A 12,056-nucleotide genomic window follows, 5' to 3' on the forward strand; every position below is an offset into this window, starting at 1 on the left:
GTCATATTTAATGAGACTCGTGTACTATGTAGTAGTTAGCGTTGGATTTCTCAGTGTTACGGTCTTGGGAAGTTTTAGTAGAGTGTCATCAGACCTGGCTTTAACTTGACATTTTCATTTTCAGGCGTGTCACGGTCAAGGCGCGGCAGGACCGCATTAAAATGGCTACGCCCTCACCATATCCCTCGACATACTATTTCATCACCCTTTGTGAGGCATCCTGCTTCACATAGCGTGAGATCAAGTCTTGGTCTAAGAAATGTAGAATGACCGCTAGACCCTCTTCCCAAAAAGTGTCTCATTTGGAGCCATTTTTGTTTCCGAAGGATATAAACGGATAGCATCAAAGCTTGCTATGAGGTGAACTTCACAGGCATCGCTAGAAGCAGGCTGCTCCATTGTGAATGTAAACGGTGATGAGTGATGAGCAATCTGTCCTTCGCCTTTGAGTCCTAGCTCACGTACCGACAACTGTAAAATTCTAGAACGGGGTATTCCACACTTCACGTCCTTCACTGATACATTGTCCTGAAAATCCTCTCTTCGTACGATTTGATTTCTGAATGTCATCAAGCTCATCAGACTGGATGGTCTCTGAAGCTCTATTAGCCGACTGTAACCGACTTTACCGAGCCGTACTGAGATTCCAGGAAGTCACTTTGAGCGCCGCTTATGTGAGGTTGGGGTGATTTTGTATGTCATGACAGCAAGTATTAATTATACATTACGTAGAGCTACCATATGCATCTATGAGTCAAGTTCAAACCGGATATAAGTGAGGAATAGCTGTACCGACATTGTGACTAAATCTATGCAAAGAAACCCCACAGCGCAAATCCGCTCAGCGCTACAAGAACAGTAAGCACTCTCACCTCATCCCCTGCTGTACTGCGCTCCAAAATAAGACCTAACCCACTATGCTTGGAAGTGCCTGGACGGAGGTTCAGCAAGAATCGTTGGATTCCTCATTTTCCTCTCTCTTGGCGGAGAGGGGGATGTGAAAGGGGAGAAGGCCAGTAGCGGCACTGCTAAAGGGATGGGAATGCTTGGAAGTGTGAAGGGCAGGCGTGGCGCAGGTCTTCGCTCGGTACAGCTCAGAGAATGAGGGAGCCCATGTTCGTCGATACGAATAGCGTAGTTTCCACTCTCCTCATACAGGTCAAAATCGACGGGGGTAAGAGATAGAGGAAGCGAGGTGGAAATGAACGTCAGTGTAAATGAGTGTAAGCGTGGGATCGCTTGTACGACATGAGATGCGCAAACATGCAATGAGTCCTCTGTGGCTACCGGAACTAGCGTCAACCGTAGGTGACGCAGCCGAGGGAGGCAGCTGGCGGATTTGGCTAGTGTGTCCTGAGAGATATTAAGGACCTTAATATACAGGTGGCAAACAAGAAAACATACAACTTTGAAGATGACCTTCTCGCGCATGTTATCTCCAACGTGGTCAGTCCAGGGCAAGTGCTTACAAGGTTTCTAATCAAGTTCCCACTTTCGTATGAAGAATGGAAAATAAAGGCAATGCGAAGTTCAGTAAGGCAGCGCAGGTTCTGCAATACCCCTGTAACTAAAAGAGGTGCGAGATCACGGATGATTAGCGGTTCCTCGATCGCTAAGTGTGTGATTTGGGGATGGGAGGGGGCCAGGGACTTGAAGATGCTCCAACGAACCAGCAAAATGGGTAAGGTGTGGTAATGCGGATGGATCGAGTGAAGGGAGCATATGAGGACTCAATGCAGTACGAGATGTACGAAAAAATCGCAGACGCTGATGAGCCTCCAAAAAGGCTATGAAGGGGCGCTTGGAAGACATGGATCCTGGTCCTGAAGACCAATCTAACATGAGATCCCCTAGAGATAGGGAATGCAGGAGAGGCCAGCGTGCGTTGCAGAGCGGATGCACTGTTCCGTCTAGAATCAACGGTCCACCTAAGACATGCAGCTCCTCGAGGTCCGGGGAACGCCGGATCAGCATATCCCAAAGGCGACCATCGAAAGGAAGAGCATCTGTAGCGAATCGAAACACCAGTGAATCACATGTCAACGACAACACAGACCTTGAAAGTCATCCGAATGATGGGCGTAGTATCCATGTTTCAGGGTCAACGAGAACCCACGGAGGTTCTTGAATTCCAACAACTGGAGAAAATGAATGAATGGTACACATTTTTGTCATGCACATACATGACTTCGTTGGCTGGGTATCACAGATCCGTAACATGTGCCAAGTGTGCGCAGCCCTGGGCACCTGTGATAAAATAAGTTATTGGTAAGAAAGGAACCACCGATCAAACATACGACATTCGTAGGGCGAACCACATATCATCGCATTGCGGAATCTCATCCGCATCCCAGATGAAAGTATGAAGCGCGTCCAGTTTCGGTGCAAGTTCCCTCAGCAGCGCTGATATTGCAATTCCATTGATATCGACCATATAGTCGGAGGAGGTGGAGGAAAATCGAATGTAGAGTTTCTGGACATGGCGCGCAACGTTCGGGCAAGAACGGAGCATCGACAGAGTTCGCTGGCATTGTTCTGCAGTTCCAAGGTGCACACGGGCATACAATACAGGGCATATGCTAGTGAACAAGTGTTTGCTCTTCGTGCGACGAATTCAGGAAAGATCAAGTCAGAATTGAGTTCGAGATACTTACTGAGAGTGCCAGATTGAGGACATCCGTTCTAGAGGATAGACATGATGTCACCTCCAATAGAAGATCGCCGGGTAAAGCAGCAAACTTTAGGGAATTCATTTAGAACGAGTGTCGTGTGTACGGCGAGAGCAATCGTATCTCTCTAATATCTAGAAATCTAACTTGGCTGCAGCTCTGAGAAATTTGAAGCTCTCGGCAGCCGCAGTGCTCGGAGTCATGAGCGTGGCAACTTCAAGTTGCAAGTTACATTTTGGGCCAACTTTAGCCTATCGTATCGATCGATTCGATGAACAGCCAGCTGGCAGGTCACTTGAGCTCAGAAGGTTCATGCATAATCCATCACCTATCATGGCTCCGATAATGGCCCGGCATATGAGCATCTGACTACCAAGTACGTACTCACGAGTTTCAGCCAAATGATGGAACTCCGTCCTGGAAAAACTTGAAGGCAGCGCATTTATAGCGGTGATTATCGCAAGATCATCTTCCCTGTTCAATCTGTGCATCATGTCGAACAAACTGGTCCTCCCTACCCTCGATAACCTCAGAAGCTCGGTTGCTCCCGATGTCAATGTTCAAGCGGTGGCGAGTCAATGGTTCTCAGCTTTCGCGGAAGCGATGCAGTCAAAGAACATAGCAGCGGTCATAGATCTCCTTGTTGATGATGTCTTCTGGCGCGATATGCTCGCCTTAACATGGGACTTTCACACCTTCCAAAGTACCCCTTCCGTTAAGAAATTCCTCGCAGACCAACTCCCACTGTTTACCTTGTCCTCTTTCAAACTCAGGAAAGATCTGGTAGAGCTTCAGAGACCATACCCTGATATCGCGTGGATTCAAGCGTTTTTTGACTTTGAAACTACAGTCGGCATTGCATCTGGGGTGTTCCGGCTTGTGCCCCTCGCGGATGGCTCATGGAAGGCCCACACCGTCTTCACCAACTTGGAAAATCTCAAAGGTTTCCCAGAACAGAATGGGCCCAGACGAGACCACCAGCCAAACCATGGAAAGTGGGCCGCGAAGCGTGCGCGTGAGGTCGAATGTATCGATGAGGAGCCCAGCGTCGTAGTGATAGGAGGCGGGCAGAGTGGGCTCGATGTTGCAGCGCGGCTTAAGATGCTTGGCATGAAGACTCTAGTAGTGGAAAAGAACGAGAGAATTGGTGATAATTGGAGGAAGCGCTATGCAGCGCTGTGTCTCCATGATCCCGTCTGTGAGTCTATCACTCTTCCAGAATATTATGTTTGCTTCTTGCTCAATGATCCCCTTCCGTATAGGGTATGACCACATGCCATACATTCCGTGGGTCTCGCACCTCAGTTCATCCATGACTGTCTAACCAAAACCCACGCAGGTTCCCTGCCTCGTGGCCTGTGTATACGCCTGCATTGAAACTCGCAGATTGGCTGGAATCGTATGCACACAGTATGGAGCTCGATGTTTGGACTAGCGCTACGGTCATGTCCGTCGTTCCGGGCACGAAGGGAAAGAAATGGACTGTGACAGTCCAACGTGCCGACAAAAAGGAGCGTACCTTTGAGGTCAATCATGTCGTATTCGCCTTGGGCTTCGGCAGTGGTATGGGCCGAATTCCAGATATCCCAGGGCAGGTTCGTTCGATCCATGAATGTAAGATCCTCAGGCTGATATCAAATATCTACACAGGATGATTTCAAGGGGCAGATATTGCATTCCAGCAAACACAATCTCGCAACTGATCACGCAGGGAAAAAGGTCGCCGTTGTCGGGGCTTGCACGTCTGGTAGGGGTCGCACCATGAATGTTGTATTCTCTCTGCTCACTATAAAGTATAGCGCATGACATATGTGCGGACTACGTTGAAAATGGCGTTGGTAAATGATTTTTAAAGCACATTGATGGTATTCAAACAAAGATGGTGCAGATGTGACCATGGTTCAACGCAGCCCGAGTTACATCATGACCACAAAGGAGGGCATGCCGAGGTTAATGGGTGAGTGTTCTATTCTTTACAATTTTCCCATTATAAACGTACCCAGCGATCTTCTGGGAGGGTGGCCCTCCCACTGATGTTGCGGATCGCGTGAACGCATCTTACCCGAATTCATTGCTCAAATTAATGCATCAACGTGTCACCAAGGACATCGCTGAGGCGGATAAGTGCGTGACTACTTATTGTATCCCAATTGCCTGATGGAGGAGGGATTCAGGGAGCTTCTTGACGGCCTGCGAAAACGAGGCTTCAAGACAACTTTGGGTGATGATGACTCTGGCTTTCTACTTATGGCATGGAATAAGGGAGGAGGATATTATCTTGGTCGGTCCATTTGCGGATTATAGCGTATCTGAACTGACCATAGTGAACATCAAGACGTCGGAGCTTCACAGATGATCATCGACGGGAAGATCAAACTCAAGAGCGATGGGCCAATCTCGCGCTTCACGCAGACAGGTTTACTTTTCGAAGACGGTTCCACTCTCGATGCGGACGTGGTCGTCTTCGCTACTGGGTATGCTTTTCTTACTGATCAATAGACATTGCGGTTCACAATATCAGCTACGCCTGATGCACGTCATTCATATCGTGCTCTGCTTCCGGAGTCACTGGGTGACAAATTGTATCCTATTTGGGGCCTTGACAATGAAGGGGAGTTGAACAGTGTCTGGCGCGAAGTCGGTGGGCGCAGCAAAGACGGAGAACTCAATGGCATATGGTGCATGATGGGGAACTTGGCGCTTTGTAGGTTCCACTCCAAGCATCTCGCATTGCGTAAGTCGTTTTCTCTGCTCTTGACTCCAGTTTGATGAGCTTGATGACATTCAGAAATCAAATCGTACGAAGAGGGAATTTTTGGGACAAGGTATCAGTGAAGGCCGCGAAGAACGCAAAGTGTCCATAGCGTATGTTGTATTTGTTCTTAGCATTCAAATGGATTGTACAAGTATACTTCAACGTCAACTATGTGTATTGTTTGCAAGCGCTGGTACATCCAGTAATTTCAGAAGCCCTTATGAACATCCCGTACTAGATGACATGCCAAGCTGGGACTCAAAGGCGACGGACAAATTGCTCATCACCGTTAAAATTCACATCGGAGCGGCACGCTTCCAGTAATGCCTGTGATTAGCCATCAAGTTCACCTTTGATTGATTTCGTTTACATCCTTTGGAAACAAAAATGCTCCAAATGAGACACTTCTTGTGAGGAGGGTTTAGCGGCAGCGATTGTTCTACGTCTCTTAGACCAGACTTGATCTCACGCCAGGTGAAGCAGGGCGCCTCACAAAGGGTGATGAAATAATATGCCTAGGAATACAGAATATGGTGAGGGCATAGTTAGGCTGCCATTATAAGGTACCAGAAATCGCTCAGGCCTGGTAAGCAATCGTCATATGTCAGCTATGATGCATGACCCGGATCAGCTGATGATCAAATGAGCAAAGACTCAGTTTCATTGACCATCTGGGGTGAACTGGGGCTGGTCTGGGCTGATGGGCTATGGTGGCTGCGGTGAGGCTGATACTTGATGATAAGACCTGAGCATACGTATGATATCTAGGTTTGGGACTTTTGGTGATGCCTAGGCCAGGCCCTAAGTAAGTTGACAATGACATCAATGTTAAGTACCCTTGTAATTAACCACCTTGACCTTAGCCTGCGGTATTAGTAATGATGACATCAATGTTGCCTCGTCCCATTTGTCACCCCCACCTTCACCTCAACCTCATCCAGAATAGCCTGCTCCATGGATCGGAAGGTTTTTGCACCAAGAAAGGTTGTCTGCTTGGATGGAGCTAGCGACTGATTATAAGCCTGCACTGGGTCATCCGAGAGTTTTTTTGATCTCGCATGCAGCCAAAAGCCAACATGGTAGCCCTGTTCGCAGCTTCGCAAGTCAATTGAGACATCTTCTTGGCACAGTGAAGAAGTTCTAGCACGCAGTCAGCCAGCGAGGCTTAACGTAACTCAACATTAGCCTCGGATACCCCCAAGTTCTGCCAGGTTCTGCCAACCTCCTTTCGGACGAGTTCTGCCGTGGAGCTCGCACAACCAGTTTTGCCAAATAGATTTGCAGAACTCTCGGGTTCTGCCAACAACGCCCATCATCACTCCGATAATGGCCCAGAATATAAACGAAGTACGTACTCAGGAGTCTCAGCCAAACGATAGAACTCCGTCCTGGTAAAAGGCAGTACATTTATAACGGTAATTATCGCAAGATTGTCTCTGCTGTTCAATCTGTGCATCATGTCGAACAAATTGGTCCTCCCTACTCTCGATGACCTCAGAAGCTCAGTTACTCCTGATGTCAATGTTCAAGCGGTGGCGAGTCAATGGTGCTCAGCTTTCGCGGAAGCGATGCAGTCAAAGAATGTAACATCAGTCATAGATCTCCTTGTCGATGATGTCTTCTGGCGCGATATACTCGCCTTAACATGGGACTTCCACACCTTCCAAAGTGCCCCTTCCGTTAAGAAATTCCTCACAGACCAACTCCCGCTATTTACCTTGTCTTCCTTCAAACTCAGGAAAGGTCTGGTAGAGCTTCAGAGACCATACCCTGATATCGCGTGGATTCAAGCGTTTTTTGACTTTGAAACTACAGTCGGCATTGCATCTGGGGTGTTCCGGCTGGTACCCCTCGCGGATGGCTCATGGAAGGCCCATACCGTCTTCACGAACTTGGAAAATCTCAAAGGTTTCCCAGAACAGAATGGGCATAGACGAGACTACCAGTCAAACCATGGAAAGTGGGCCGCGAAACGTGCGCGTGAGATCGAATGTGTTGACGAGGAGCCCAGCGTCGTGGTAATAGGGGGCGGGCAGAGTGGGCTCGAGGTTGCAGCGCGGCTTAAGATGCTTGGCATGAAGACTCTGATACTAGAAAAGGACGAGAGAATTGGTGATAATTGGAGGAAGCGCTATGCAGCGCTGTGTCTCCATGATCCCGTCTGTGAGTCTATCACTCTTTCAGATTCATATTGTGTTTGCTTCATGCTCAATGATCCCTTTCCGTATAGGGTATGACCACATGCCATACATTCCGTGGGTCTCACACCTTAGTTTGTCTATGACTGTCTAACCAAAACCCACGCAGGTTCCCTGCCTCGTGGCCTGTCTACACGCCTGCATTGAAACTCGCAGATTGGCTGGAATCATATGCACACAGTATGGAACTCGATGTTTGGACCAGCGCTACGGCCATGTCTGTCGTTCCAGGCACGAAGGGAAAGAAATGGACTGTGACAGTCCAACGTGCTGACAAAGAGGAGCGTACCTTCGAGGTCAATCATGTCGTATTCGCCTTAGGCAGTGGTATGGGCCAAATTCCAGATATCCCAGGGCAGGTTCGTTCGATCCATGAATGTAAGATTCTCAGGCTGATATCAAATACCTACATAGGATGACTTCAAGGGGCAGATATTACATTCCAGCAAACACAATCTCGCAACTGATCACGCAGGGAAAAAGATTGTCGTTGTCGGGGCTTGCACGTCTAGGTAGGGGTCGCACCATGAATGTTGTATTTTCTCTGCTCACTATAAACATAAGCGCATGACATATGTGCGGACTACGTTGAAAATGGCGTTGGTAAATGATTTTTAAAGTACATCGATGGCGTTCAAACAATGATGGTGCAGATGTGACCATGGTTCAACGCAGCCCGAGTTACATCATGACCACAAAGGAGGGCATGCCGAGGTTCATGAGTGAGTTGTCCGCTCTTTACAATTTCTCCATTATAAACACACCCAGCGATTTTCTGGGAGGGCGGCCCTCCCACTGATATTGCGGATCGCGTGAATGCATCTTACCCGTATTTGCTTCTCAAATTAATGCATCAACGTGTCACCAAGGACATCGCTCAGGCGGATAAGTGCGTGACCACTTGTTGTATCCTAATTGTCTGATAGAGAGATTCAGGGAGCTTCTTGATGGCCTGCGAAAACGAGGTTTCAAGACAAATTTGGGCGACGATGATGCTGGCTTTCTGCTTACGGCATTGAATGGGGGAGGAGGATATTATCTTGGTTGGTGCATTTACAGATTAGAGCGTATCTGAGCTGACCGTAGTGCTAATGTCAAGACGTCGGAGCTTCACAGATGATCATCGACGGGAAGATCAAGCTCAAGAGCGATGGGCCAATCTTGCGCTTCACGCAGACAGGTTTACTTTTTGAAGATGGTTCTACTCTCGATGCGGACGTGGTCGTCTTCGCTACTGGGTACGCTTTTCTTACTGACAAATAGACATTGCGGTTCACATATCAGCTACGCTGATGCACGTCATTCATATCGTGCTCTGCTTTCGGAGTCACTGCATGACAAATTGTGTCCTATCTGGGGCCTTGACAAAGAAGGAGAGCTGAACAGCATCTGGCGCGAAGTCGGTGGGCGAGCAAAGACGGGGAACTCAATGGATATGGTGCATGATGGGAGACTTGGCGCTTTGTAGGTTCCACTCCAAGCATCTCGCATTGCGTAGGTCGTTTTCTCTGCTCTTGACTCCAGTTTGATGAGCTTGATGACATTCAGAAATCAAATCGTACGAAGAGGGAGTTTTCGGGACAAGGTATTAGTGAAGGACGTCGCGGTGAAGCGTCTACAACGTTTCTTGTATCTGTTCTTAGTATTCAAAAAGATTGTACAAGTATATTTCAATGTCAACTGTGTGTGCTATTTGCAGCCGCTAGCCGTTTTGACATGGTCCTGCCGCGCCTAGACGCTCCTGAAAATGAAAATGTCAAGTCAAAGCCAGACCTGATGACAAATGGAGATAGCCATGCCTTCTCTACTCAGACTTCCTAAGACTGTAGTGGGTTGTACATACTGCATGAGAGTAGCAGGCACTTGCTCATCGCAGCGGGATCACTAGTTCAACCGTTGACCGTTTGGGGTAGAAGAAGCGAAAAATATCCATGCCGTAACACCGTGCCAGGTACAAACACCGGAATAGGTCACCGTGGTCGGTTCTGAGAAATCCAACACTAACTGTATACTTCGTAGTACGAGTCACTGCACACGAGGCCGTGCACCGTGGACGGTTCCATATCCCACAAAGTACGTTCCTCGTTACATAACTCCAAATGCTACTGACTTCGTCTACTTCAATATCTCTGTCTAGGTGTCAGGAGTGCCCGGCTCTGATACAGCAGCAAGCAATGCTTTGAGTGGGCAGATTGCGCAAATAATGTTAGGGCAACCAACGCCAGCACACATCATGCGAGGGCATACAGGTGCAGTGTGGGCATCCGCATTCTTCAAAGACGGTCGACGGGTTGTCACTGGTTCAAGGAACCACACCCTGCGAATTTGGGATGTGGATAAAGGAACATTGGTAGGAGGGCCATTTGAAGGACACGAGAACTGCGTGCGATCAGTCGCCATATCACCAGATGACAAGCGAATCGCGAGTGGTGGAGATGATCAAACTATCATCATCTGGGACGTCGAGACCAAGCAGAAGGTTTTCAGTCTGCTGGTGAAGCATACAGGCCGGGTGCGATCGGTTTGCTTCTCCCCCAGCGGCAAAAGACTCGCTAGTGGGTCAAATGATTTCAAAGTTGTCATTTGGGACGCAGAGACCGGCGCGGTCCTATCAACACTTGATGGTCATAGTTATGATGTGTACAGTGTCACATTCAGTCCAGATGGACTAAATTGGCATCTGGATCATTGGACCGTACCATCAAGGTTTGGCGGACTGATAATGCCGAACTCATTCTCCAGATCGCTCACCAAGATGGTGTTCGAAGTGTTGTGTGGTCGCCCGACGGTCAGCAAGTTGTCCCCGCATTAAACGACGCAACCGTTAACTTCTGGAACTCGTCGAGCGGATACCGGATCGGCCAGCCTTGTACCGGTCATACTGATACCATCTACTCGCTCGCCATCTCTCCTGATGGCACCTTCATTGCCACTGCCTCAGCCGATAACACTGCGCGACTGTGGAGCACAAAGTCGCACCAGCAGTTAGGACAGTCACTTAAACACACAACCACACGGGTTTACTGTGTTGCAACTTCCTACGATGGAGAACTGCTCATGAGTGGAGACTATAGTGCGAAAGTTCAGTTCTGGTCTATCGGCCCACTCAGCAGACATTCTTACTTGCTCGTCCGTGGAATCATTATGACCTTGGATTGCCTGACTTTGTAGATGATGCACGTAGCGTGGGCGATTGGCCCGAGTCCGAGTCTCTGCCATACTATTCGTTTGGCGGGTACTCGGTTGAAAATGGGGTTCGACCGGATGATAGAGTCTCACTTGCGAGAATTGAGGTTGATCATCCGCCTCGGACAACCTTTTGGTGCACTTTTGCTGGCGCAGCAACGTGGTGGGGAGTACAAGAGAATCGCATCGAATCGCAATATCATTGCGCAAGTCAGGAATCTGGCTGCTGTTCATGACATGATGGACGTCAGGACCCTAGAGATATTGTAACTATACGCATTTCGAATGATAGAGATTTCTGACCTGCTTTCGTTCATACCTTGAGAGGGCATGTATCGGAGTCCTTATCGATTGTTGCTTCTACCCGCGACAGCTTATCTCTGTGGGCTTTGGCACACTGTATCGCGGTCTGGGTGTCTCGTTTTCAGAGGCCTCAGTACGTTTTTGCGGAAACAAGCAAGGGTATGCACATCATTTTAACGGTCACGACATATAACGGAGCTGTCAAGACCACAAAGTATTACGCATGAGATGAAAAAGTGGCGTGGAGGTGCTATGATCTGCCCCACTCCAACATCTCAACTGAGTACTGTTGTTCGGCAACTTTTGTGTTTCAAAAAACGCGATGACTCAATTACCAACGGCAGCGGACGGGCACATTTATGCTCGTTAGATACAGCTGTTGGATGCCACTATACTACGCGAACCCCGCTCGCCCGATGTGGAGTTTCGCTGACCACTAATTGTCGGTCAAAGTCAGAATCCATAGACCTTGCCGACCGAAGACGTGGCTGTGCTGGCGCAACAATGATCTCTGTCTTGACGATCAACTTTGGATTTCCCTTCTCCATCATACTTCGGATGATCACATACAAGTAGGTCGCCATGTGACGTTCGCTTCTATCCTCCTTCGAAGTTCACTTTTATTATTTGATCCGATACAGCGCCACTGCCAGCATAATCACAAGTCAAGATGCTTGATAATGACTATTGTGCTGTCATTAACGTTAAATATTTCAAAGGCTTTTCTTAGTGTGGGTTTGGATGCTGTGATAGGTCCAAGTGCGGCAATACCATGAAACCTCCCGTGCTGTCCTGTATACAAATGTTTCGCCATCATCAGATGATTCATGACACTAAATAAACTGCATGTATCTCTTATCCGTGTATACAGGTATGGCTTGGTGCCAACAATGACATGGCTTAAGCCAAAGAAGCGTTGGGAAGTGCGCCTCCATCTGGCATGCA

General features: G+C 48.3%; 4 protein-coding genes across 4 annotated transcripts; 3 read left to right on the top strand and 1 right to left on the bottom strand.

Moving 5' to 3' along the window:
* Positions 1 to 618: 618 nt before the first annotated feature.
* Positions 619 to 2,912, bottom strand: BJ212DRAFT_1372017 (uncharacterized protein). Its single transcript, XM_041336316.1, has 8 exons — positions 2,655 to 2,912; positions 2,298 to 2,599; positions 2,184 to 2,247; positions 2,057 to 2,138; positions 1,671 to 2,006; positions 1,401 to 1,612; positions 938 to 1,353; positions 619 to 915 (listed from the first exon to the last, which is right to left on the bottom strand). The coding sequence occupies exons 1-8, from the start codon at positions 2,751 to 2,753 to the stop codon at positions 810 to 812; spliced, it is 1,617 nt and encodes a 538-aa protein (XP_041190465.1). The 5' UTR covers positions 2,754 to 2,912; the 3' UTR covers positions 619 to 809.
* Positions 2,913 to 3,161: 249 nt separating this feature from the next.
* Positions 3,162 to 5,504, top strand: BJ212DRAFT_1448267 (uncharacterized protein; the record flags this gene model as incomplete). Its single annotated transcript, XM_041338517.1, has 11 exons — positions 3,162 to 3,867; positions 3,932 to 3,956; positions 4,009 to 4,264; positions 4,320 to 4,416; positions 4,469 to 4,507; positions 4,558 to 4,626; positions 4,673 to 4,793; positions 4,844 to 4,950; positions 5,005 to 5,129; positions 5,169 to 5,403; positions 5,458 to 5,504. The coding sequence occupies 11 exons, from the start codon at positions 3,162 to 3,164 to the stop codon at positions 5,502 to 5,504; spliced, it is 1,827 nt and encodes a 608-aa protein (XP_041190466.1).
* A 1,060-nt stretch (positions 5,505 to 6,564) lies between these two features.
* BJ212DRAFT_477013 (uncharacterized protein) lies at positions 6,565 to 8,465 on the top strand. Its single transcript, XM_041343298.1, has 6 exons — positions 6,565 to 7,587; positions 7,655 to 7,679; positions 7,732 to 7,981; positions 8,037 to 8,134; positions 8,187 to 8,344; positions 8,391 to 8,465. Exons 1-5 carry the CDS (start codon positions 6,882 to 6,884, stop codon positions 8,191 to 8,193), a joined length of 1,086 nt encoding a protein of 361 aa, XP_041190467.1. The 5' UTR covers positions 6,565 to 6,881; the 3' UTR covers positions 8,194 to 8,344; positions 8,391 to 8,465.
* On the top strand, positions 8,311 to 10,793 carry BJ212DRAFT_1483360 (WD40-repeat-containing domain protein; the record flags this gene model as incomplete). The annotated part of the gene is made up of 8 exons (XM_041340601.1): positions 8,311 to 8,344; positions 8,391 to 8,511; positions 8,559 to 8,665; positions 8,722 to 8,860; positions 8,907 to 9,060; positions 9,642 to 9,695; positions 9,760 to 10,227; positions 10,281 to 10,793. 8 exons carry the CDS (start codon positions 8,311 to 8,313, stop codon positions 10,791 to 10,793), a joined length of 1,590 nt encoding a protein of 529 aa, XP_041190468.1.
* Between the last annotated feature and the right edge of the window lie 1,263 nt (positions 10,794 to 12,056).

This window comes from Suillus subaureus, assembly GCF_016647635.1.
Source record: "Suillus subaureus strain MN1 chromosome Unknown BJ212scaffold_27, whole genome shotgun sequence".
In the NCBI taxonomy this organism is placed as follows: Eukaryota; Fungi; Basidiomycota; class Agaricomycetes; order Boletales; family Suillaceae; genus Suillus; species Suillus subaureus.